General features: G+C 44.9%; 1 protein-coding gene and 1 non-coding gene across 2 annotated transcripts in view; both read left to right on the top strand.

Annotated features, from left to right (window-relative positions):
• KLHL3 (kelch like family member 3) overlaps positions 1-27,534 on the top strand; it is a 112,990-nt gene that overhangs the window by 78,684 nt on the left and 6,772 nt on the right. Inside the window, exons 9-14 of the mRNA XM_029941963.1 lie at positions 14,222-14,339; positions 14,727-14,924; positions 16,512-16,613; positions 19,941-20,069; positions 23,029-23,169; positions 25,430-25,573. Of these exons, the coding sequence (XP_029797823.1) occupies positions 14,222-14,339; positions 14,727-14,924; positions 16,512-16,613; positions 19,941-20,069; positions 23,029-23,169; positions 25,430-25,573 (832 nt within the window). The remainder of the gene's footprint in view (positions 1-14,221; positions 14,340-14,726; positions 14,925-16,511; positions 16,614-19,940; positions 20,070-23,028; positions 23,170-25,429; positions 25,574-27,534) is intronic.
• LOC115295032 lies at positions 15,753-15,859 on the top strand. Its single transcript, XR_003910266.1, has one exon. It is a non-coding gene; the product is annotated as a U6 spliceosomal RNA (small nuclear RNA).

Here is a 27,534-nt window from a genome sequence, read left to right as displayed (position 1 = left end):
AAGGCTGTGTGGCTCTTGACTTAGTGATTTCTAGGCCATTATTTGAATCCAAATGGTCTTAGTCTGGTTCTTTTCTCTCACTGCAGAACCCTACGGAACGGTTAGGGCTTCCACACAGGTACTGGCTGCTTTGCTTCCTTGCAAGGCCTTGCTTTTCTCTGGTCCTCGGGTCTCCCATCTGCTGGATGAAAGGTCCGGCACCAGCTGGTCTCTAAAGTCCATTCCAGGTTGGCATTCCCGTAGGCCATCCAGGATTCTAAAATGCTGACGTCTCAGGAAAGGTCCCAGCCAACCCAGGAGGAAAGGTGAGCAGACAGGAGTGAGTTATGTTGACTCAGCAACTGCACAACCAGCAGCCCCAGGGCATTTTGTAGGCCTTTGCTTTGTCCTCCTCCTCCTCCTTCTGGCTGGCTGTCTACTGCTTGTCTGCTGCTTCCAGGAAGGGGTTCAGAGTGCTGGATAACCGTGTTGTCCAAGACCAGATGCTTGGATTCTCTGAGGTCTGTGGTTCCTCTCTCCACTCTGTGTCGTGATCCTGGGTGATGGAGAATTTAGTGGGTGCAATGTGGACGAAGGTTATAAATCTCCCAGATAATAATACAAGCCACTGGCATTTGTTGAGTGGTGCTTCAGGGCCAAGCAGTAAACTGAAAGGCATCATAGTAGAGCTTTCGTAATCCCCTCAGTAGCCCTGTACAGTAGAGGTACGTATCTTAGCTCTACACACAGGAGATGGAAGGTCAGAGAGATTAAATGACTTGCCCAAGGTCAACACAGCTAATGTAGTAGAGCCAGTGTTTGGATGATGTTTTTCTCACCCTCCAAGCCTATTCTGTGAACCCACACAGGCACCTGCCTTCATCTTTGTAAACCTGAGTGTGTGTACCTACGTGTCAGCTTCCCATTGCCCAGCACAGTTTGGAAGGTGCAGCCACCAGGCAAGTGCCTTGGTCTGGCTGACCATTTGTCTTACTGCATGTTGACACTTTGGTTTTATTTTATTGAAATATTGCACTGAAACAACTTCATATTTTTCACAGTGAAGATAACTTTGCTTTCTTCAAGAAGTATATACTCATTGTAGACTGTTAAAAGGGTACTACATTTTGAAATAAGTAAAAATCAACTGAAATTCCTCCACCCAGGGGCAGTCACTGCTGTTACCTTGGTGAATTTCCTCCCAGACATATTTCTGTGCACCTATTCACAAATGGATTAAAAAAAAAGTACACTTTCAGATAAATGGAATCTTGCTCCACAGATTGATTTTTATCTCCTACTCAACAGGCTGCTTTCATTGTTATCAGTATAGGTGAAATCAGCCTTAAGTTATAACAGGTACATGGAATTTAATTATATTTATGTATCATTATTTATTTAACTGTCTTCTATTGATGGACCTTTTTATCATCTCCATTTTTTAATATTACAAACATTTCTATGTCAGTTACCCTTTAAAAGATGACGTCTTATTTTAGTTTGCATTTCTTGTGAGTGAGACTAATCTTGGTTTCATATGATTATGGCTTTTGTATTTCTATTGAGGGGACTTTTCTGTTTATGTCCTTTTCCCATTTTTCTCTTGGACAGTATGTTTTTAATTAATGGTGGCTTTTAAAAAATGTTGATTTATTTTGAGAGAGAGAGAGACAGAACGCAATGAGCTGGGGGTGGGGGTGGGGGCAGAGAGAGAGAGTCCCAAGCAGGCTCCATATTGTCAGTACAGAGCCCAGCGTGGGGCTTGATCTCAGGAACCATGAAATCGTGACCTAAACCAAAAATCAAGAGTTGGACATTTAATCAACTGAGCCACCCAGGACCTCCTATTAATGGTTTTTAAGGGCTCTTTTTACTTTAAAGGCTTTCGTATGTATTTCAAATAATTTTTTCTTAGTTTGTAGTTTGCCTCTGATCTTATTTATAGCATATTTTTTGAATCCCCAGAAATGATTTTAAGTAAATTGATCCCTCTTTTGCTTTATAGGTTACGTTTTATATCCTGCTTAGAAATGTTTTCTGTACTCTGAGATTAAAAAAAAAATAGACTCCCATGTTTTCTCAAGTACTTTAATGATTTCTGTTTTACATTTGCATCTTTGATGCACTTAAAATTTATTTTAATGTAAGGAGAGCGGGTAGGAATCCAGCTTTATTTCTACTGCAAATGATGAGTGAGTTGCCCCAAAGTTATTTTATTGAATAACCTCCCTTTCCCCCCACCAATCTGAATACCACCTTCATTATGATCTAAATTTACACAAGCTTGTACATTGAGGTCTTGAGAGGAGTGATTCTAAGGTGTGCAGTTGTTTTACATGGAGGAGGATTTTGCATCCTGGGTTCTCAGCTGGCATTGTTGCATGTCTTTGTGACTTTTCTCTTTGGAAAAGGAGGTTCTTATCCTATATGTTAACAAGTTACTGACATCTTTTGCTGAGGAGTGTGTTCTGGAGCTAAGGAAATGGTGTAGAGCTAGCCCAGTTTCTTTGTGTGGAAACCATACACGGTGACCTTTCCTATTCTAGACTCTACAGAGTTTTTACCATACACACCCACAAGAAGACAGTTTTAAAAATCAAAGCCAAGTTTGTGTCTGAGTCCGGACCCCACCTGCTGAGACCATCCCTCCCTTTTGAGATAACAAATCTGTAGTTGGGAATAGTCTAACCCTCTTTAATGAGACCAGGGTTGTCCCACTGTCCTTTCTACTTATAAACACTGTTTTCAGAATGAAAATGTTTAGATTCCTGGACATGTAGACTTCTGTGGGTAGCCGGAATCAAGACTTCCTGGGAATCCTCTAAAGGAATTTTAAAAAAGACATTGCTGCTTTTTGCTTCATTGTTTCCCTGACTTTAATCCTTGAATGATTTAAGGTTATACTGTCCAACCTGCTTCTCAAACTCTCCTCTGTCACCACTGTTTGGACACTTACAGTAGTGAGGGAATCCCCACTGTGGGTTTGAGGAGTGAGGTATATGCTGAGGGAAACGATCACTTTGAGGATTAACAGAGGTACATTATCTCATTAAATCATCACAATATTAGGGCTGCCCTATTCATATCCCTCCTTCACTGAGTTTACTCAGAGAGGTTAAGTAACTTGCCCAGTCACACAGCTAGTAAGTGCAGAGCTGGGGTTTGGACCATTATCTGCTCTATTCCCAAAATCTCCTTGAATTAAAGCCCTATTGCATACCACTCATCTCATTAAGAGATGGATTTCCAGTACAGCGATACATCACAACCAATACATCACAACAAATTTGAGGGTAAGGTACAGCAGTTTCCATGTACCTTCTGGCCCCATGCATGTGTCGTTTTCTTTTAAATTCAGTTTTATTGAGATATTACAATTTATGCACAACATAATTCACTCTTTTGAGGGATATAATTTGTTGAATTTCAAGAAATGCATATAGTCATTTACTAATATCCTAATCAAAATATAGAATATTTTATCAGTGTCTCTGGCTTGAAGAATTAAAATCACATATGTTATACTAAAAAAAAAAAATATATATATATAACTATATATGTATATATAGTGTATTTTAGGCTCTCCAAAAATTCCTTTGTGCTGCTCTATATGAAGCCCCTTGTGTCCCCCATGCCTTGGCAACTAATGATCCGATTTCTGTCCCTCTAGCTTTGTCTTCTCTAGAATGTTATATACATGACATCATGCCATATGTAGCCTTTTGAGCTTTCCTTCTTTCTCTTAGCATAATGCTTTTGAGATTTATTCACATTGTCATCTGTATAAAGAGTTTGTTCCTTTTTATTGCTGAGTAATGTTCTATCACATGGATGTCCTGCAATTTGTTTATCCATTGACCAGTTGATCGATAATTTGGATGCCCACTTTTGGCTTTTACAAATAAAGCTGTTTGAACATTCACTTACAGGTCCTTGTTTGGACTTAGATTTTAATTTCTCTTGGGTAAATACCTAGGAATAGGATTGCTGGTAAGTATATGTTTAAATTTATAAGAAATTACTAAACTGTTTCTCAAGACATTCAAGACAACTGTTTTTCAAGCTGTACCATTATGCATTCCCATCTGCAAGGTATGAGGGTTCTGGTTACTCCACAGTCTTACCACTTCCTGTATTACCTGTTTTAAAATATTTTAGCCACTGTAGTAGGTATGTGTGGTTTTAATTTTAATTTCTCTAAGGACCACTGATGTTGAACATCTTTTTATATGCTTATTTGCCATTTATCCCTGGTGAAGTCTGTTCAAATTTTTTCCCCTTTAAGAAAATTGGGTTATTTTATTCTTAGTGACTTGTAAGAATCCTGTATATATTGTGGATATAAGTCTTTAATCAAATCTGCAAATATTTTCTCCCAAACTGTGCCTTGTCTTTTCATCTTCTTAGCACTGTCTTTGGGAGAGCAGAAGCTTTAAATTTTGTCACATATTTTTTCCGTTAAAATTGATGTATTTTGTGTTTTATCTAAAAAAATCTTTGCATAGTCTAAGAACACAAAGATTTTCTCCTATGCTTTTTTTTCTGGAAATTTTAATGTTTTAGGTTTTACATTTGGGTCTATGATCCATTTTGAGATTGCTTTTTAATATGGCATGTGAGATAAGGGTCAAGGTTCATTTATTTGTACTTGAATGTCTAATTTTTCCTAGTATTTATTGGAAATAATTCCATTTTATCCATTGAATGGTTTGGCACCTCTGTTGTAAATAATTGGCTACTGTGTTGGTCTATATCTGGACCCGTTTGCCTGTCTGTCCACCACTACCATGTGGCCTTGACTACTAACTTAGTAGTAAGTCTTGAAACCAGGTAGTGTGGGTCCCCCAGTTTTGTTCTTCAACATTGTGTTGCCTACTCTAGGTCCTTTGCATGTTCGTTTATCATTTAGAATCAGCTTGCCTGTTCCTATAAAAAAGCTCTTGATGGAGATTGTGCTAAATGTTTAGAATCACTTAGGGGGGATTCATATTAACAATATAGTAGTCCTCACTTATCCTTGGGGGATGCATTCCAAGACCCTCTATGGAGGACTGAATCTGAGGATCGTACCCGAGCCCTGTATATACTATTTTGTTCTTATACTTACATACCTATGATAAAGTTTAATTTACAAATTGGGCACAGTAAGAGATTAACAGCAATAACTAGTGGTAAAGTAGAGAAATGGTAACAATATCCTGTAATAAAAGTTATGTAAATGTGATTTCTTTGTCTCTCAAAATATCTTAATGTACTGACTCACCCTTCCTCTTGTGATGATGAGAGATGATAAAATGCCTACGAAATGAGATGAAGTGAGGGGAGTGATGTAGGCTACTATTGACCTTCTGACCCTGCGTCTGAAGGAGGATCATCTGCTTCTGGACCAGGTTGATCATGGGTAACTGAACTGCAGAAAGCAAAACTATAGATGCCGGAGTGGGGCAGGGGGGCGGGGGGTGGGGGGGAGACTACCGTACTAAGTCTTTTGATCCATGAACACAGTGTATATCTCCACTTATTTTTTGTCTTCTTTACTTTCACTTAGCAACATTTTGTAGTTCTCAGTATAGGATTCTTGCAGATATTTTGTCAGATTTATTCCTAGGTATTTCATAGTTTTTGATGCTCTTAAAAAATTTTTTTATAGTCTAATTTCTAACAGTTTATTGCTGAAAAGGTTATTGATGAAAAAGGTTTTTCAGTGGAGGAGAGGTGCTTCATTGGTTTCTGAAAAACAGGGGCAGTAATTCCAGAAGGTAGCCTTGTTCCCTGGGCTGACACTTCAGGGAGGTATTCCGGGATCTCTAGAAGAGTGTTTCTCCTTCACGAATCTGTCGGTTCCGTGATGGCAGGTGTTATTTGTCTCTGTTCTTGCCATATAGCCTAACAAAGGGTGGACAGTAGTACAAGTTTTTATGAATGAAAAATACACATATGTGTATGTGTGTGTATATGTGTATATTTTTTAAGATTTTATTTTATTTCTATTTTTTTAAGTATATTTATTTTGAGAGAGAGAGAGAGAGCATAAAAGTGAGCGCATGTGAGTGGGGAAGGGGCAAAGAGAAGGGAGAAAGAGAATCCCAAGTAGGCTCCACACTCAGTGCAGGGCCCAGTCCCATGACCATGAGACCACTGCCTGAGTCCCTATCAAGAGTTAGATGCCTGGGGGCACCTGGGTGGCTCAGTCAGTTAAGCATCTGACCTTGGCTCAGGTCATGCTCTCTCAGTCTGTGAGCTAGAGCCCCACATCAGGCTCTGTACTGACAGCTCAGAGCCTGGAGCCTGCCTAGGATTCTGTGTTTCTCTCTCTCTCTGTTTCTCTTCCACTCACGAGCTCTTTCTGTCTCTCTCTAAAATAAATAAACATTAAAAAAAAAAAAGAGATGCTTAACTGACTGAACTATCCAGGCACCCCAGTTTTTATTTTAAAGTAATTCCTACACCCAACTTGGGGCGCCAACTTAGAATCCTGAGATCAAGAGTTGTATACTCTATTGTCTAAGCCAGCGAGGCACCCTGGAGGAGGTATATTTTTTAAGTATGACTATTATGGAGATTTAGTATTGACTATTTCTATCAACCCTAGTTGTTTTCCAATACTGTCAGCATTCATACGTGTGTTTTTGCATGAATGTAGTAAGGATTTATGCCCTACTTCATATTTTCCTTTGATCACTAATAAGATCGACCCTAGGACATTTGGTTCAGCCCACAGGTCTGGTATGGAATGAATCCGGTTATTGTTCCTGGGAGTTTAGATAGGTTTTGAAGCATTGAGATAATAACAACAACAACAAAAAATAGCACCATCAACAAACTAATAAACCCTCATGCATGCATGACCTCATTAATTTATTAATTCATTCAACACACTTCCAATGAAAAGTCACTAATTGCCAGGCACAGGGCTTGGTGCTACAGCCCCAGATGAAATGGTCCTTCCTCAAAGTGCTCCATACTCAGGGGAAGAGAGGCAGATGAAAAAGGACAATGACAATGGACGGTGTGAGGGCCACACTGGAGGTATGGGCAGGGCACTCTGGGAGCATGGAGCGGGGGAGGGATTGGGGAAAGCTCTCTTCAGGAGCTGACACCTGAGCTGACTCCAAGTCAGAGGGATATTGTCTCTGAGAGGGAACATCCAGAAATTGGTTTAAATAACTGCAGGGGAAGACTGGCTCACAGCCTCCGATGTGCTCTGTCCTTCCCTGGGTCATTGTCCTTTTCACCAAGGGCATTCATTATGATGCAAGAAGGCTTGTTTAAATATAGTTTCCTTATGTTATAGGCAAAGCACTTTATGTACATTATTTTATCCTTATAACAATGCAGGAAGTTCTAATGTTGGAGAAGACTCCATGTTGGAGATTCAGTGAGATTGAATAACCCCAGGGTTTCACAGCTTAAGTGGCAGCATGATTTGGATCCAGGTCTGGCTGACTCAAAAACTGTACATTTTGACCAGTGTACTCTACTAACTCCACAGTGATGATAATAGCAGATAATGATAACTCTCTGATGTGAGCACTCAGAATGTGCCAATCACTGGGCTAAGTGATGTACATTTATTATCTCCTAGGATTTACATAATCTTAGTTATCCCCATTTTACACATGAGAAATTGGATCTTGGGTTATGTCACCTACTCATTATGTACTAAGTTATCCATTTCTGCATTACAGATTACCTCACCTTCGTGGCTTGACAGTGAAGGTTTATTATCTCCATGTTTCCGTGGGCAGGAATCCCAGAGTGTCTCTGCTGGGTCATCCTGGCCCAGGGCTTCTTGTAAATTTGTAGTTGAGCTCTTGATTAGGGCTGCAGTCATCTCCAGGCTTGTTTGTTTAGCAGGGGGAAAGTTGCCGGGTGGGGGGATCTGATTCTAAGCTCACTGTCATGGTTGATTGTAGGCCTCAGTTCCTTACGCTCTTGGCTTCTCCCTGAGTTCTCCCTCATGACATGGCCGCTGGTTTCCCCCAGGGTATGCGGTCCTGCAGCAAGACCGGGAGAAAGCGTGCTCAACACGGAAACCGTAGTCCTTTTAGTACCTGTTCTCCAAATGATGTCCCATCACTTCGGCTGTATTTTATCTGTGGGGTGCAAGTCAGTAAGTCCAGCCCCCATTCAAGGGAAGGGGAATTAAGTGCCATCTCTTGACGGGAGGAGTATCAGATGATTTGTTACCTATCTTTAAAGCACAGCTAGCAAATAGTAGACCTGAGATTCAAACCCAGGATGACTGATGTGAGGCCCTGTGCTTTTAACTGTTCTATTACATGACCTCCATATTTCATAAAAACATTTTTGCTGGGTACTGTGTGGAAAGAAACTCGATTCCTGCCCTTTGGAGACTTTTAAGGAGTCCTCTGAGAAAATAAGATAGAAGCATGTAAGTGGCCAAATAAGTGGAGGAAGAGAAATATGGAGATAATTGGACTACAGGAGCAGCCACAGGCATTGTGAGGGCAGGCTGGTCTAGACTTTGTGAATTCCGTTTAGATAGGCTTTCTGGCAGAGCAGTTTTCGAGAAACAAAGTGGTAGAGAGAGATTTGCTCTGTTTCCAACAATTCTCAGCAGCAAACCTGTTTGCCAGCCAAGCCTCCTCCCCAAAGGAAATAGGACTCTGCCTGGAGATAGCTCTAGAGGCGAATGAGGGTGTTTTTTTCCTGAGCCGCATATGTACAGATCATACTGACACATTCAAGCCGGAACAGCTAATAGCATCATCTGGGCTCCCACACACTCACCGCCCAGTCCTTCCCCGAAGCTGAGTTGCCATGGACAACCAGAGACTGTCTCCCAGTCACTCAAAACACTCCTACGTTACCCTGTTCTGCAGATGGCAGCAAAGAAATGAGGTCCCAGCAAGATGCAAATGAACCTTTGGAGATGTACTGAGCCTGGCACTTTGCACTGTCATTTCAGTTCAAGTGACATCTCTATTCGGCAGTTTAAAAATGACACTGAAAAGCCATTTGGGCCAGAAGTAGGTGGCTTCCTCCCGAGTCAGGCCGCCCTGCTTTCTTTCAATAGATGGTGTTAGAGACAGGCTATTGGTAGGGTGGGTGGGAGGACTTCTCACCTGGCCAGGCGCCTGGGTGGGCACTGCTCCTCTTCCATCTTGATCCTTCAGATGGACCCCAGCCACACCTAGAAAACACCCTGGGGCCCTCAAAAAGTCCCATCATAACCCTGGAACTAGTGGTGTCCACTCTTCGGTTCACAGATCACGTAAGTGTCCTTTTCTACCATTTATTGGGAGTCTATTTTTTAACAACTGCTTTAAACAATAGTAATGATGCTGGTGTTGATCAAATACTGGAGGCTAACACTTAGTGTGTATGATTTACCAAGCTCTATGATAAGTGCTTTATAACATTTAAGGCTCCTGACCTCCGTGAGAGAGACATCCTATTATGTTGGTGTTACAGGTCATGGAAGTGAGGTTTGGCAAGGTTAAATGTCTTGCCCGTGGTCACACAGCTATTCAGTGACTGGGCTGCTCTTTGAGCCCAGATGTGCCCGACCCCAAAGTCCATAGTCTCACTCCTGCTTCCCTGGGTCTTGCTCTCACATTGCTGCTTCTCCACCTCCCATTGTCTCTGCACTTTGGCTGTTGGTCCTTGCCTAGAGCCTCTGTTGCTCAGGAACCTGCTGGGACACGTCTTCTGCCTCGACCTCGACATGCTCATCGGATGAATTGGTGTTAGCCCTGCGGCCCCACGCACCAGGGTAAGAGAGAGTCTCGCTTCCTGCCCTGGCCCGAGGGACCGACTGGCTGGGCCTGCCTTCTGCCCAGCTCACCGGTCATGGAACAGAGTCTGGACACACACTCCACCCTGGCCTGATGAAAACAGTGTACAGAGTCCAGGTTGTTCCTCTCACCCTGCTGGAGAGCCTGATGACTTAGAGGTTAGGGCCCTGACTCTGCTCTGTTCACCTACGGCACCTCTCCCTGGCTAGTCTTGGGTACCTCCTGGTTCTCACACAGAGTGGTGGTTGTACTGTCGGGAGGCACTTTGCTGCTTCTCAGCCTTCACTGCCCCAGTCATGCTGCTAGAGTCAAAATCCTCCATGGGAGGAGATAGTCTTATGTATTTATTTAAAAACCATCTTGGTAGGCTGGGAGTGAAATTTCCTTCCTAAGGAATCATCAGGTGGTCTTTCCATGGTCTCACTAAGTTCCCTAAATGGCCATTTGGACTTTCCACAATAAAAATGTTTTCCTTGCGAGTTGTCCAACAGCCCTGCCACCCACAGTTGAGATCTGGCTTACCTGTACTCCATCAAGCAGAACTCTCCATCTACCAGAACTCTGCAGCCTTCAACAGCGTGACAGATTAGACTTGGGGTTAGGACCCTGCAGTGCCCTGCTAGACTCCGAATACACTGCCATCCTTGAACATGATTAAATTATACTTGTTCTGGCAAAATTGTTAGCCTGGAACCAGTTCTGTATTGTGACTCCCATATGACCCCTGGTAGATTTTCCTCAGGATTACCTTAAAGGATACATGTTAAAAATAGTGATCATTAAACAAGCTGATTTCCTTCAGTAGTTTCTATTACAGGCATTACAAATCTTCCGGACTTACAGGTATTGAGGAAAGAAAGAAATATGCCTGTTGAACATTGCGGGGCTGTGTTTTTCTGGAAATGTAAAATGAGGGCTTGCAGGAGAGAACCGTTTAAATGTCTTCATGCCTTGACATCTTATGATCTTCCTAAGTAGCTAGAGGTTTATAATTTTAAAGATATAATGCATGTAGACTGGGGGGAATACTCGTTTTTGTCTAATTGGTTGCTAGGATCAGGTATCTATGGAAACAACCACCCATTAGTATTCAAGATAGGAAATTGATTTCTTTTACTCTGCATGATCACACAGCGAGTATAGTGTTCCTTGTATGATGGCCTCTTGCAAAGCCTGCCATAGAAATTGGCTTTGTGAGGCCTGTGAAAGAAGCAGAAAGTGCGTCTCCTCTTTGAGCCGTTTCCGCATTTTCAGAAACCGGTGGTCCTGCTCCACACAACCTCATAATTACTCTTCCCAGATTATTGTACAATGTTTGAATGTTCAGAGTTGTCCCCCAGCAGTGGCTGTGTGAGCTCAAATGCAAGTTCATTTTGAAAACCTTGTCCTGTATTACTGTTGTCTTTCTACTCAGGTTTCACCTTAACATTGAAAGTTTTGGATTTATGTAATACTGTTTCTGTGTAACTATGACAATTCTCAAGAGACGAGTGCTGGAGTTTTCCCCAGTGAGACTGTACCTCCCTACTCCTGGTGTAAGATGGATTCTGAGGCATGGTGCGGTTCCTTGAAAGCTTTGCCTTTTTTTTTTTTTTTAAACAGAGAAAGCCTGATAACTTGTACAAAGAGTAAACTGTCTTTCTTCGTGTGGTTGAATGAAAAGATGGGAAAAGCTCTCTTTTTCTCTCTTTATTTTTTTTCTTCTCCAATTGTATGCCCAGGTTTTTGGTTCTGGTGGCTAACATACATTAACCCCAGCAAGTGACATTCTGGATTGTGTATTTTCTTCCATTTAACTATGTATTTTTTAAAAAGTTGGTTTCTTATGTAGGCTCCTTGCCATTCATTCATTTCATATTCCAAATAAATATCTGAGTCCTACTTTTACCTGACACCAGAAGGCCCTAAGTTTATCTTGTGACTGAGACAGATAGATTTTTTGCCCTGGCAAGGCTCACTGTCTAGGTAGGGAGACAGGGTCACCAGGCAGTTAGAGCACAGTGTGGGCCAGTTTTAATGAAAGAACACAGGGCATGTGTGATCTCAGAGAAGGGACATTAACTCAGATTTGAGATCAGAGAGGTCCTTTTGGAGGAGGTGACACATAAACTGAGATCTGAAAAATAAGCCTGTGTTAGAGCAGAGGGATCAGGAATGGGGAAGAATGTTTCAAGTAGAGGGCATGGAAGGCGTTGAGTGCTTGAGATCACTGCAGAAAGAAAATTAAAACCTGGTTGTTTTCTCACCCAGTCCCCAGAACCAGATTTCATGGAAATTCATTGCAGTATTGTGCCTTCATTTTAGCCTTACCAACTTAAAACTGGAAGGACATTGCAAGTTCTAGGCATGTTTAAGAAGGCACAGCAAGTCATTGGGCCCTAGAAGAATAAGGTAGACATTGTCTGAAGCTTGCTAAGAGGCTTATGTTTTTAAACTCCCCCCTTGAACTCGTCATGGATGCCTATCTAAGCAAAGAATTATAGATGGGAAGTAATGTCAAGTTCAGGTTTTCTCTGAAGGGGGCTCCTCTTGATACAGAGCAGTGGACCCTCTGAGCTGTGTCATGGAGAGTCAAATGTAGAATGTTTATTTCCAGAAGCAGTAGCAGCAGCTCTAAGCTTGCACTGGGTGTCTTGGGTTCCTTTGGAATGTTCCAAAGTCAGAACCGAGTTCTGAGTTTTTGAACTTTGATTACCCACGTTTGATCACAGACAGCCGTGACCACCCACATGGGCAGTGGGGGAGCCTGGATCCGGAATTTTGGGACATAAATAATTGATGAGCAATAGCAGTCAGCCCAAGTGCTGCCTCCTTGTATGATCACTGCTGCTCACGTGAGGCCTGTGCCCCTGTGAGCTCGCCCAGATTTTGATCATTACTCCCCTCTCCATACACACGTAGTGGAGAAATAAAACTCTATGGTAATTAATAAAGGCAAAAATTGGTAATGGAACGTAAGCCAATGCCTATAGCCTGAGGGTTAAAACAGTGGTTATCAAAGTATGAATCTTGGAAGAGCAGCATCCATATCAGCCAGGAACTTGTTATGCACAGTCTGTCCCGCTCCAGACCTGCTGAATCAGCAACTCTGGCAGGGAGGGCCCAGCAGTTTGTTTTCTAACAACCCTCAAGGTGATTGTGATGCACACAGAGGTTTGAGAACCTGTCAAGTACATAATGCAAGCTGTAGGTGATGAGAATGTCCTGTAATCCTATTGATTGGCTGTGACTTTCCTCCTTCCTCGCCATGTAAGAAGGCCTCTTAGAATCACTGAGAGTGATGTCGTTATGGAGACAACCATGAATTTGTACCAATATGCGATTGTTAACTTTGCTACTTTATTTTTTAGTAATTAATAACATGTGAGCAAAGTCACAACAATAAGGGATGCCACAGTTAACTGCTCCAGGTCTCATACTGTCGCCGGAGCAGTGGCTTTCATCTGTGTTTTTGTTTTTCTTTCCTGACTGTACCCTACGCTAACAAATCTGTTTAAATTGTGATCTGGGAGACACATACATGTGTATATAACCATACCAACTGCTTCACGAAATAACACCCTTCCTATATTTTCTGTGCTGCTCTTTGAGAAGTATGTTGGTTGCAATCCATAAAATTCATCTCCTGACCCAACAGTGAAAAGTGACCTGCAGACGTAGTGAGCTGTCTTTGCGTGGACCTTGTCTCTGGAGCAGGAGGGGTGGGACTGCCTTCACCTCTCCGTCAGGTAGACTCGATTTTCAGTCTCTGTCCTGCCGCTCGCAGCTGTGTGACGTTGGGCAATTTATTTATGTTCTCTGAGCTCTAATTTCCTTTTTTGTCATGACGAATAACATCTACCTCACAGAGTTAATGTGATGAGTAAACGACCAGACATTTCATACAGTGACCGGCAATGGTAGCTACTATCTGACTTGTGAAGATAGTATTGTTAGTATGATTTTTCAGAACGTCATCATTTCCATGGGAACTACCCCGAAGCGGCCTTTCTCAATTTTATCCAGGACCGCAATGACTACGTGCCCGCCTGTATTCTGTGTATTCAGAAGTATTTTTGAAGTAATTTTACCTTAAACATTTATCCAAGTTCTGCACTCTATTCTAAAATATATTCAAGTTTATATATGTATTTTGGAATATTTTGTTTTGATAAAAAAAATTGAGTCCCCTGGCTCACATCCTTGAGCGCATTGAGATGGTAGAAGATATCCTGAGTGGCTGTACGTACCACCAACATGGCCCTGAGCACAAGTCCTTGAGAAGGGTCAACCTTACGGTTGTATTCTTTAGGACTGACTATTCAAGAAAAGTCTTTCTGTTTTTGATTTGGGGTAGCATCTTCATGTAAGTAACTCTGTCGTCAGCAGGCATGTCAGTTCACTTATGGACCCTGGGCAGTTGGCATGTGGAAGTGCCAGGGTTGGTTACATGAATCCACATGTTGGGGAGACCCAGCCAATGTCTATTTGTCTTTCTGGAGGTCATGATTGTGGTTGGTGGCCAGGCACCCAAGGCGATCCGCAGCGTGGAATGCTACGATTTTGAAGAGGACCGGTGGGACCAGATAGCTGAGCTTCCCTCCAGGAGATGCAGAGCAGGTAGGCAGCCTGCTTTTCCCCAGCTTGTCTCTGTGTCCTGCCGGAAATCCTAAATTGCTCCTTGTTTCCACAAACGTCTGTTCATTACAGACTTTCTTCCTTTCAATTCCCCACTTGCCCAGTTTCTGGCTACCCTTCTGGGGTCAGTTCTTATGTGCTTAGGAACTTCAACCTAGTGCAAGTATTTGCTTGAATCAAGCACCCTTGAAAAAGCATATATGAATAGAAATCCAGTGAGTCCCACAAAGACTTCCTGTTGTGTAAAGTTGGACATCACTTTCTGTGGTGAATTATTCATGTGACCGTCTGGCTCCCCCATTGTCACTCATCAGCATGAGCGATCAGCTGCCTGAGATGACCTTGATGCCTTGGTTTCCTATGCCTCAGGTGTGGTGTTCATGGCCGGTCACGTGTATGCTGTGGGTGGATTTAACGGCTCACTGCGCGTGCGGACGGTGGATGTGTATGACGGTGTGAAGGACCAGTGGACGTCCATTGCCAGCATGCAGGAGCGCCGGAGCACTCTGGGTGCGGCCGTGCTCAATGACCTGCTCTATGCCGTGGGGGGCTTTGATGGCAGTACTGGTAGGTCCCAGAGGTGGTCCCCCCTCCTCCCAGCCTGGGACATGCCCTCAGTGCAACCCTGGTTTGCTCAGCCAGTTCTCGGGCCAACCTTCTGTCCACCCACAGTTACCTCAACAGCATACTCATCCTTCCTCATCTCCTACCTTGTTTGCCAGAGCCAGGCCTCCCACACATGGAATATATAACTGCCCACGTGGGTGGTATCATTTCTAGGGTTCTAGGAAGGATCCTGCACTCAGAAAGGAGTACAGTCCTTTCCGTTGTTTGGGAACCCATTTTTGTCAAAAGATGAGATTTAGAAAGACAGCATGCTCAGCTGGAGGGCACCTTAGAACTGCCGGAGCCCTCTGCTGGACGGACACGGGAGCTGGGGTTCAGCCGTGGCAGAGACCTGGCTCAGGCCTTGCTGTCTTTATTCCTGCCCTTTCTACTGCCCCATGAAGCTTTGACAGGCTGTGCCACTGCAGGAGCGTTCCTTTGCTCCTGGCTCCTGTGTCATTTCAAAGTTCAAATCAGAACGTAAAGTAGACGTGAACTTGGAGAGATGATCTCGCCTCTCCTGTACCTGCAGGGGGATGTCTCTGTAGACAGTAACTTTGTTACACTGAAATGGCCCCAGGGATGTGAAAAACAACATTTTTTACTTCTTTCAATTTTCATTTGTGTCCAATTGGTAACCTTTCCAATTCTTTTTGCCTCACTCATAAAATTCTAGGGTCTATATCCCCTTCAGAGGCTGCCTCTAGTGGGTAGGACCTTAGAATAAAGACAAAAAAAAAAAAAAAAGAGAGAGAGTGGGGTATTGTTTCTTTTAGAAATTGCTTTTGAGTGCTCGCTTCGGCAGCACATATACTAAAATTGGAATGATACGGGGAAGATTAGCATGGCCCCTGCGCAAGGATGACACGCACATTCGTGAAGCGTTCCATATTAAAAAAAAAAAATTGCTTTTGACTAAACTGTAGCTTAAACAAATGAGAGGTCCTGTTTTACCCATGAAGAAAGATGTCCAGGAGTTGGCAGTTGCTAAGAATATTGGGGCCGAGTTCTTGAAACATCTCTTGGCTGTATCCTCCTGATCATAAAGTGGCTGTTACAGCTCCAGCTGGCACATTTGTGTTCCAGGTAGCAACAAGCAAGTTGGTGTACAAAAAACAAAGGCTATTTCAGAAATGCCTATCAGACTTCTATGTAGGCCTTCTCAACTGAGTTACCCCTAATAGGTCAGGGAAGCTAAGTTTTCAGCTTTCTAGCTTCCTATGTAGAGGAAGAGAAGAGAAAAGAAGGTGTTCAAGTGAGGCAATCTCAGGTTTTTTACTCGATTCAGTAGCTGTCACAATTTACATTTGCAGGGCAGTTCCTTTGTATCCCCATGTCATCTTGTGACCCACCGTGAGTCAGGCCTTAGGGATCCTCTCAGTGTAGACACACTATGGACATGTGTCAGGGAAGTGCCCCAGGCTGCATGGCAAGGTAGGGGTGGGACTCAGCCATACCCCCAGGTTTCCAACCTTCTCCCAGCCTCACACCGGATGAGGCCTGGCCTCTCTTGTTGAGTAGGAATCTCATGAGTCTCTGGTCTCTCAGGCCTAGCATCGGTGGAAGCCTACAGCTACAAGACCAACGAGTGGTTCTTCGTGGCCCCGATGAACACGCGGCGGAGCAGCGTGGGTGTGGGTGTCGTGGAGGGTAAGGAACACCAGTGGGCAGCGGCCTGCCCCTGCCCCTGCCCACAGGTCTTGTCCCAGCGCCCTGGCTCTATTCCTCCCATCACTGCTCTGAGACAGGTTCGAGTATCCTGATGGAATAGATGAGGAAGGTTGAGGTGCAGATGGGTGCAGCTACCGGCTCAAGGCTAGCAGGTGGCCAGCTGTGTTGGGAGGAGTAAGTGGAGCCTTAGGGGAAACACCAGCCTCTTGCTTTGGCCACTTGTCACCAGTTGTGTTATAGGTTGAGGAATCTAGAGTCAACATAGAATGTAGGAGCATACTGTGGTCGGGGTGAGAGTTCATTTTGTTTAATTAGTTTGGTCCCCTTATTTATATGTTCGACATTAGCACATGAACAGAGCCTCAAGTGAGGTGGGCATGTCTTCCCAGGTCTGATTACTGTCATTGCAGGACAGGTTGGCAGGAGAGTCCTGCTTAAGTCAGGAAAGGTGTGTGGGGTGAGGCAGGTGGGAGTAGTGAGGCCTCCCACCCAGTTAGACAGAGCTGTGTAGTTTATAAATGGCTGTTTTATATATAAATTTTGTACCCAAGACCCTTTGGAGGGAGATAGGCAGGGCTTAGATCTTCTCCTTCTCCAGATGGGGAAAAGAAGTGCCAGAGGGGCAAGTGATATCCCTGACATTAGTAAGTAGCACAGCTGGTCCTTGAGCCTGGGTCTTCTGACTCTTAATTCCACGCTCTTTCCATTGCACTACACTGTTTTCAGACCTTTAAAAAACGCTAATGAGATTTTATAAATATGTGTGAATTCAATATATTAAAGCATAGAATATTATTTGGAAAAAATGTTATACTTTATGGGATGACTGATTCATTAATCTCTCCTGAAGTGGGAATATCTATGCATTTAGACACGTACATAGGCATTCCCTCCCTCCCTCTCTCTCTCTCTCTCTCTCTCTCTCTCTGTCTGTCTCCCTCTCTCTCCCTCCCTCCCTCTCTCCTGTGCATCCCCCAAGAACATGCTTACATGCTTTGGGGAGAGTGTAATGTGCAGTGATTAGACAGACATTAATAGAAATATTCTCTCTCACTCCATTTCTTGGTTTGTACCAGTAATGCATAAGTTTTCATTTAGAAGTATATTATTCTAACGCACTAAATAAGTCATTTTGGTGAGTGCAAGGATTTTGTCCTCCTATCAAGATAAATTGTTTCCTGCAATCTCATCCTCCTGGTGGAAAAGAAATTGATTTGTCTGCCAAATGTAAGTGCTTTGTCTAGCCACCTTCCCATTTCCCCCCTTGCTCCTCAGCCAGGAATATAAAACAATAGAGTAGGGGTTAAAAATAGCAAGTCCCTGTTAATAGACTCAAGGAGAAACCTTGAGTGCATATTTTTTCAGCTGATGCAAGGTTAGGACGGTTGCTGGGTGGGGGGTTGGAGAAGTTGCTTTCGTGATAGTGATTTGAAACAGTCCCCTTGACAAGGGCTTGTGTGAGCGTGTTCTGTATGTGGAGGAAGTGCTGTCTCGTAGCGTGCCTGTTGACATGGAAGACAGCCTGGGAATTTGTTGATCTTGTCCATTCTGAATTTGAACCTCTTTGGCTGTGGGTCATCTTGGGGCAGCAGAGCATTGTCCTCACAGCTTTGGTGAGAATATTTCAGGAGTATCTTCAGTGGCCTCTGCTTCCTCGTGGCCTTGGAGATGGGGCTCTCCACATTGTTATGGTGCTCGCCTCCCCCTCCCTGTCCCCTATCCTGGCTCTCTGGTCTGCATGACCACTGGGGTTGCCTCGGGAGAGCCTCATCTCCTCCACACCCCAGGCCTTCCTGTTCCCGGACGGACTTAGGTTTTGGCGAGCAGAGGCCTCCTACCTGGGTGGGCAGGTTTACATTTTGGCCAGCATCCATCACGGGAGCAGCCTGGGCCCTGGAGAGCTGCTGGGTCAGGAGTCTGTGCTCTGGCTTAGGTGAGGGCAGAACTGGGGAGGAGGTGTCCCTTTCTTTTAGAAAGGGTCCCTGGAAAGGACTCTGGGGCAGAAAACAAAACCAGCCTCAATGATAGAATAAATAATTAAAATTTTTTATTTTAATGTTTATTTATTTTTGAAGGAGAGGCAGAGCGTGAGTGGTAGAGGAACAGAGAGGGGGCTCCATGCTCCAAGCCCTGAGTGTAGAGCCCAATACAGGGCTCGAACTCATGAGCTGCAAGATCATGATCTGAGCAGAAATTGGACACTTAACTGACTGAGCCAGCCAGGTGCCCCAGTAATTTTACATTTGATACGACAACACAGTTTGAGCCTCTTTCTAACTTAAAAATATTGCGCACTTCCAAATAATAGTTGAATTTTTGGTATTTCTCCCCTAGGAAAGCACAAATGGCAAAAAAAAAAAACCCCTCATTTGATTAGTAACTCTATTAAGTGGATTTGCATCTGGCAGTGTTTATTTAATCTACAGCTAGTGTTTGAGATCCTTATTATAACTCCGTTGTCCTGATAGGTGTGAGGCCTAGATGAGGTAGGTCTCCCCTTCCCACACTCACACACACGCACACACACAGAAGACACCCTCCATGTTTGAATCTGTGCTCTAGGAGAGCTCAAATGCTGATTTTCTGCCCCTTGTCTAACCTCATATGCTCAGCTCCAGGCAGAAGTGATGCCTTTAGGTAGCACCTCATGGTATTTTATTTTAAAAATGGCTAATGGTGTTTCAGGGATCTTGCACATGACTTGAAGACCACAAGGGAGCCTGTTGGTAAATTTTAGCCTCCCCAGCCCAGACCACACACACATCCACATGCTCCATTTGCTGGAATTGTGGATGGAGCACACACATTATGATAAAGTGAGGGTTTGTGTTCTCACTGAAGTGTATTTTCACATATTTGTTTTGTCTGCTGTTGTAAGTCATTAGCCAAAAATGTCTAATAAAATTAGCCAAAAATGGTTAATAGCCAATTAACCTGTCTGCCTGTGGCTGGGCCCCGCTAGGTTTTTATTTCTCGGGTACCTTATTCTGGAAAAGATCTAATAAAGTTTTCTAACAATTGTATGCTGAGCCCAGTGGTGCCAGGCCATAGCTTTGCATTGGGCATTTAGGGTGCTTATTTAGAAAGGTGCTCTGTAGTGCTTTAAGGAGCCTCATGGCTTAAGAGGAAGTAGAAGGCAGAAATGTGAAGGATGCATACTCTGGTCTGTGGTCCTTCTGGAGGAAGAGGCCCCTGAGTTCTCATGGAGGTAAAAGTGCCCCAGTGGGTTAACAGCGAAGTTTCAGCCAAGCTCCAGCTCTATGCCACCGTCCCTGCCACCACCCTCAGCCACTTTGTCTGTTCCAGGGAAGCTGTATGCTGTCGGGGGTTATGATGGGGCTTCCCGCCAGTGCCTGAGCACCGTGGAGCAGTACAACCCGGCAACCAATGAGTGGACATACGTGGCGGACATGAGCACCCGCCGCAGTGGCGCAGGTACGAGGGAGCCCCGGGGGGCAGGTTCCAGCTGATCCGCTCCTGGGTGGGTCTGGAGACCCACAGTTGAACGGTCTACCTTATTTCACCTTCGTGTTCTTTCCTTTTAACACCTGTGTTCCCACCACCATCTTTCCAGCTCGACACAAGCACTTCCAAGTTAAGCTATTCTCTTCACCATCACCCCGTCCATCTCTGTGGAAGTCACTGCATCCCTGGAAAGTGAAGGCTCACTGAGTGCCAGGTGCTGTCCTAATAAGCACCTTCTGTACTTCAGTTTACTTAGTCCTTGCCACTGCCTCTAAAAGGTAGACACAACATAAATTCCACTTAATACAAAGTAAGTTGACCAGGGGCGAGTGATTTGCTCAAGGTCATATAACTGGTAGGGTCACCTTCCCCTAACCCCTTGCCTCTGGCAACTATCAACCTGTTCTCTGTATTATGGGTTTTGATTTTTTTTTAATTCTATGTATAAGTGGACATCATGTTATTTGTCTTTGTCCTATTTTACTTAGCATAATGCCCTCAAGGTCTTTCTGTTTTGTGTATTTTTTTCTTTATTTTATTTTTGAAGACTGAATTGCGTGCGATCTCACTTTATAGTACCAAACACATGACCACTTGCTCAGCATTCTTTAATGCTATTTTAATATTCAAAAACCTTTGTGTGCTTACTAGTTAGAATAGAAAAAAGTGCATGGTCCCATTTAAGAAATTAGAAAAGAAAAAAGTGCATGGTCTCATTGAGTGTGGAATGCTATTTTTAGTGAGCTTGTCTCTGCTGATTTGACCAGTTGGCCCTCCCTGAACATGGAGCAGATGCCTGGAAGTTAGGAGGCCTGTGCCTCGGTGCTGGGTCTGCTCACCCTTGCCATGTGACCTTGAGCAAGTCCCTTCCCCCTTTCTGGCTTCTGAGTCCTCAGATGAGAAATGAAGGGCTGCAGTAGATGCTCCTCAGGGGCCAGTTCACTTCACACTTGTCATGGTTCCTCTCCCTTCCTGGAGCTCTTTTAGTAATTTTGGTTTGGAGAGTCTTGATAGAGCCTTATTTGTACTTCCTAGGAATCCTCTGTGACTTTAGGTGTGAGAGCAAGTTCAAAGCTCAAGAACGCAGGGACAGCTCCAGAGGAGTGGAGTGGCACCAAGATGTGGGGTTGCCTCTGGGAGTGTCTCAAGCAGCAAGTGTGGAGGGGCAGCCCCCAGTGGAGCCCCCAGCACAGAGCTGCCGCCTCTGCCATAGATCTGCCTCTGGAGGCAAACCGCTGTCTCTGCCGGGTGCCCAGGCCTTGTTGCTGTGGGAGTTCACTGGGGCTGCTCTGGCCCTGGGTGGTGGCAACTCTACTGCCATGACCCTGGGCCACCTCAGGTCAGCTTTTGTTACATACTTCACGTCCCTAAGATTTGGGGAAGCCTCACCTCTGGAGTTGAGAACCCACCTACTTGTCATGGTGGGTGTTCTTTGGTGGCTGAGGAACCAAAGACTCTGGCCCCTGGCTGCCTCTGGCCCTTAGAAGTGGCAGGAGCCATGGTGGCTTTAGGTCCAGGAGACCTCCGCATGAACATTTGTGGAGAAGGCTGCAGAAAGGCAGGGGAGACCCTGAGTACCTGGAACGCTGCTTGCTTTTTCAGTAGGGTGTGAGCGATGCTTGCAGATGGTTGGAGGGTAGCGAGGCCATCTCTGGGACCCAGGCTCTGCTAGTTCCTGCCGGGCGTGAGAAAGGGGCAGATGAGCCTGCTTTGGAACACCCTGAATTACACCACTGTTATCTGTTAGATAGCCATTGTTGCTACAACACCACCATCTGCTGTTAGTTTAGGGCAACTGTTAGGAACCACCAGCATACCAGCATAATTGCTGGATGGGATTTTACATATTTTGTCATTCAAACAAGGACCTAGTACCATCAGGCACAGGGAAACAGACGGAATAAGACAGGGTCCTTGTTCATGTGAAGTTTGTATCCTAGAAATCGAGTCTTTGAGTCTGACATGTGGTTGCATAGCCCAGTCACCTGAGGTACCGTTTGAGTCCCAGCTAGTGCCTCCAGGAACAAGCCCCTGGAATCTATCTTTTCAAAATCTCCCCACCTGATGGAGCTGCAGCCTGTCGTGGGGCGGGGTAGCCCGTGCGCCACATCGCTTTGCAAATGGCAGCACTGAGGCCTGGAAAGGGGAGGTTTCACCCGGCAGCAAGTTAGAGACACATCCAGACCCCACGTGCCTCAGACACCAGGTCCGCTGGTCTCTCCACCCCCCTTCTGTGACCTGCACTGAAGGATTTTAGAAGGTGACGCTGAATCCTGTGCACGGCGCTGTGCTAGAAGCCAGCGCAGGCCTGTCAACATCAGGAGTGATGTGACGCCGCTCTGCGAGCCAAGAGCCGAGCGCGTGGCGGGAGGGCGGGCTCTGCTTCAGGGACGCAGGGAGGTCCGCGCGGTAAGGATGGCAGCGCACCTGCTGCACAGCTAGGTGCCAGGCTTAACTCCTCCGACTCAACTAATAGAATTGAAGGCTGAGGAATATGAATATGAAGACTTGGCAAGACAGGCCAATGGGAGGACAAGTGTCATTTTACCATCTGGAGATAACTCTTCTAATGTTTTGGAGGGTTTCTTTCAGTCTTTTTTCTTTTTTCTTTGCGTCTGAACCCTCTCTCTCTATTTTATATATACATAGTCACTATATGTTACATATATATGTATATTTGTGTTTCTCTGAACAGACACAGGGTCATTTTTGCTTTATATTTAGGAAATTCTCAGATTGACAGTGGTAGGAGGCAGGCAGGGTGTCATTATACTTGTTCTACAGATAAGGACACTAAGGTCAAGGGGAACAGAACAGGATGCCCCAGGTCACCCTGCTGGTGACAGTTGCCCAGGACTGGACACCAGGCCTCCTGGTTTCTGTTCATGGTAGCCAGCTTGAGGCGAGGACACTGTGCTCTGCCTTTCAGGGGTCGGGGTCCTCAGTGGACAGCTGTATGCCACAGGTGGACACGACGGGCCCCTGGTGAGGAAAAGTGTTGAAGTTTATGACCCTGGAACAAACACCTGGAAGCAGGTGGCGGACATGAACATGTGCAGGCGCAATGCAGGTAATATGACCGCTCTTTCCTTCTGCCCTTGCGGGGTTTGGGTGCAAACACTAGCTCCAAAAGAAAAGCAGAAGGGAGAGACTTCCAGAACCTTGGCCCGAGCTTGCCCCTCAAACGGGAGTATCCTTTTGCCATGTAGGCTCCGGGCTGGGAGAGGGGAGAGCTGGGGACCACAAAAGCTAGCCACAGAGTCCCCTATACAGATGCAGGGGGTTCTTCCTCTTCCAACAAAGGGTGATGACTTTGTGCACGCAGGAACACAGACCCAGAAAAGCCCTCCGAGAGCCATCAAAGCCCCCTGTCCAATGGCTTCATTGGGCAGCTAGGCACAGGGCTGTGTGGGCATGGTCAGGCAGTGATGCTTGCTTCTATCCTTCTTTGCCAGTACCTGGTTCTGAGAACCCCTCACTTCCCGCCTGAAGCCCGTCTCCTTCCTTTCAGGCGTCACCAGTCCCCTTGTTCATTCTCTGGTGGGAACACTTCCCAAATTCCTTGGTTTGTACTTCCCATCTCTCTGTCCCTTCTCCTTTTCCTTCCTGTGGGGATGATTTATCTTAGAGGGTTTAGATTTTTATTCCAGGAGCCTGACATCCCTATTAAACTATTTCCTTTGACAACTGTGTCCTCTGGGTCGGGTCCCATGTTGGTATGTGTTACTTTATGCCTCATTACTCTATGAAAGTGTTGACTTAGCTTTCCAGGCTGGAAAGACAACGAGGTGACTTTCTGGCAGATTTAGTTCCTTTATATCAAGTTACCTGTTTGCTAAACTCATTTGTAGCTCACAGGTTGAAAGTGTAAACAGGGGAGTTTATTAATTTGTCCATTGCCTAAGCCCACCGTTAGATAACTTGGCATTTGTCTTTAAACCACACGAGCAAGGGATTACAGACGCTTGAGGGATTATCTAACACAGCTAATGTACCTGGAGTCCTAGAATTAAGTTTAGATGTAGATGTGTGTACATGTACACACTTACAGACAGGTATTTCTGTTTTTTAACAGCACAGGCAGAATCACACTGCAGTGCTATTTTATAACCTCCTTTTCTAATCCACTTTACAACCTTCCATGAACATCTTACTATAACATGAAATATATTTACGTATTTTAAATGGCTATATGATAATTTAAATAACTAATCTACTGTTGGACATTTATTTCCATCTTTTCTATCAGTAATGCTTTTGTTATTACAAATGGTCCTTTGGCTCATCAGTGCACACATCTAAAATTATTTCTTTAGAATAAAAGTCTAGAGGTAAAATTTTTGAGCCTGAGCAAGCATATGTGCTTTCACTACCATCTAGGAAAGTGGTACATTTTATCTTCTCACCAGTGTTTGAGATTTATCTTCATCAATACTTATAATTACAACTTTTTGAACATCACCAACGCCTTAATCTAATTTTGAAAAAAGACATAGGATACTAGACTATGGCCTCTTGATTAAAAAATTTTTTTTAATGTTTATTTTTGAGAGAGAGAGAGAGAGAAAGAGAGAGAGAGAGAGAGAGAGAGAGAGAGAGAGAAAGAGAGAGATACAGAGTGTGAGCAGAGGAGAGGCAGAGAGAGAGAGGGAGACACAGAATCCAAAGCAGGCTCCAGGCTCCAAGCTGTCAGCACAGAGCCTGATGTGGGGCTCGAACTCACAAACCGTGAGATCATGACCTGAGTTCAAGTTGGACGCTTAACTGACTGAGCCACTTTTAAACTCTTGAGAAGCAGGTCCCTGCTGCATGAGACCTTGCCCTCAAACCAGCCCTTGGTGAGATCAGAGCAGGAGGAAAGCCTGGTCCCTGGGAGCTGTGTGTGGATTTAGACTTGAGTCATGTGAAGGCATCACAGACCCACCATCAGCCAGCTACACAGGAGGGATCTAACACCATTTATCAGGGAGAACTTACAAGCAGAGCAGCAGTAGTGTGGGGGAGATGCTCTCAGTCTGGGCTGGGAGGTCTGCATGCACCAGTAGGCAACACTTCAGTAGAGAGAGGCCCATCCTGGTAATGCTCTAACTATTTATAGGGTCAGGGGCCAGGAATTGTCCATGGGACCATGTAGCAATGGTCCCCCTTCTTAGAAAGGGGGTTCATGTCAGCATGTTCTTCCATTGAGCAAAATGAGACCCAAGAGCCAGTTCCTTGTGTTGCCGTGAAGGGGAGGAGGAGCACCTCTAGGACCATCCAGATCTGTCTCCCACCCATTTCGACTGCTGGTAGCCCCTGCCCTGACGTCTCCTCTGGCCTGTGCTCCCCAGGAGTGTGTGCAGTGAATGGGCTCCTGTATGTGGTCGGAGGGGACGATGGATCCTGCAACTTGGCTTCGGTGGAGTACTACAATCCTGTCACCGACAAGTGGACGCTGCTGCCAAACAACATGAGCACAGGGCGGAGCTACGCAGGTCACTGTGCCTCCCCCCCTCCCCGCTCTACTCTCGCCTCACCTCACCCCTGCACAGACGGTGGCGGGGTGGGGTTGGAAGTGAGGTTGCTTAACTTGGGACTCGGTGCCTCCTCTGGAGGTGGCAGATAATTGTCCCATGTCGCCACTCCTTCATTCCGGGCCCGTGACGTGACCCATACCCATTGTCAGCACCGTCTCCCCACAGCGAGCCCGAATGTGGCCCCAGAATTCTGTTTCACACCCATGTTCCAAAGAGCCGCTTCCAGCTGCTCTGCTTTGTCATAAGGGGTTTTAGAATTTCACTGCATTTCTGGGCTTCTAGATAGAGTGAAATACAGTTCTTGCTCTCCAGAAGTTTAATTGGAAAGATCAGCTCTGTCTATGTCAAATAGGACATACAGGATGATGTCCACATAACTTCTAAATGGACTGTGCTAGGCTGTACATCTAAGACAGGACAGGTAGGAACTTCCTGGAGGAAACGGCGTGACTGAACTTTGAGGGGGCCCGTCATGCAGCGTGCTGCCCTTTGCCGGGCGCTCCCTCCCTGTGCCCCAGGGCAGTGGGTTAGGAACAGTATATACATTTGCTGTCATCTTTTCAAGAACCTTCTGTATGAATGGGACTGTACCTTTCCATTTTACAGATGATGAAATTGAGGTTTGGAGAGTCTCAGTAACCTGCCCAAGACCACATGGCAAAAAAAAAAATGGCAAAGTCAGACTTCAGACTCGGGTCTGACTCCTGAGCCTGTGGCCTACTACCCCAGCTGAGGGGGCAGAAACTGTTCCGGGCAAGAGGCTGGAGGGAGGAATAAGGCATGAAGCCGAGGCAGAGGCCTGTTCCTGGGCCGTGTGTGGGACGGGTTTGGTGAGATGTGCGAGGTCGGACCACAGTGGGTGCTGCTGACGTCAGGGGCCTGTCGCCCCGCTCCTGGTGTCTCGTCCTCAGCCACTGGAATGGTTACGGCTAACAGTTACCGAGCACAGAAGAGCGCGCCAGGCCTTACTTGACGTGTTTCACAACCACTCTCCCCTCAGTCTCCCTTAACTCCAACAGTACTCCTGTTCTCCTTATGTTAGAAGGTCAGTCGTTCTGCCTTGTTTGCACAGGAAGGCGGCACCACGCAGGCTTAAAGGGGCTCATACCACATTTTGTCAATACAGGTCCTTAGCTGCAGCTTAATTTATTTATTTTTCCTCGTGTAGGATTTTTTCTCAATTAAATATAAAAGATGCTAGAGGCATTTTGGTCTTAGAGTGATTCTTTTCTCAAGATTAATTATTATTATTATTATTATTTTTTTGAGACAGGACCATTGTCTTTATTTATTTATTTTTTTACACAATTTATTTTTTTAACATATGCAATTATTTTCCATCATTTACAATACAGTAGTTACAATGACACTCCAAACAGAAAAGCAAAGTAAAAAATCAGAACCCCAACTTCTATTTCATGTAATTAGACTTATACAGAAATTAGAAGGTTAAGTAACAACTAGTTAATCACCTAATTTCACAGCTATCTGAAGTGGTGATCGTTATATAGCAGCTTATCTATGATATATTCAAGATACATGATACAGTTTATTACTTGCCCATAAGCTAAAACACAGCCTGCTTAATACCTTTCCTTACATTCCACCTCTATACTACAGTATAGTTGAGGATTAATTATTAAAACCAGTACTTTCATTTTCTTTCCAAAGCTGTAGTGGGAAGACCAGGGCATTTTCCAGTACGAGGCAGCGAGGCCAGTGAGGGACCCTCCCTTGGCTCCTCCTGGGCCCGAATGAGAGGGGAAAGTTTAGGTACAAGTGGTTAGAGTTTCATATATGTGCTGAATATTTCATGTCCGCTCCTTTACTCTCTGTCCACTCTAGAAGAAGGTGGGAACGACACAAGGAAATGTGCCACTTGTGTTAAAGCCCATTGACAGTGAATCCACTTTCTTTTT

This window comes from Suricata suricatta, chromosome 6 (assembly GCF_006229205.1).
Source record: "Suricata suricatta isolate VVHF042 chromosome 6, meerkat_22Aug2017_6uvM2_HiC, whole genome shotgun sequence".
NCBI classification, from domain to species: Eukaryota; Metazoa; Chordata; class Mammalia; order Carnivora; family Herpestidae; genus Suricata; species Suricata suricatta.
The sequence above is the reverse complement of the archived record's forward strand: the minus strand, read 5'-3'. Positions and strand labels throughout refer to the sequence as shown.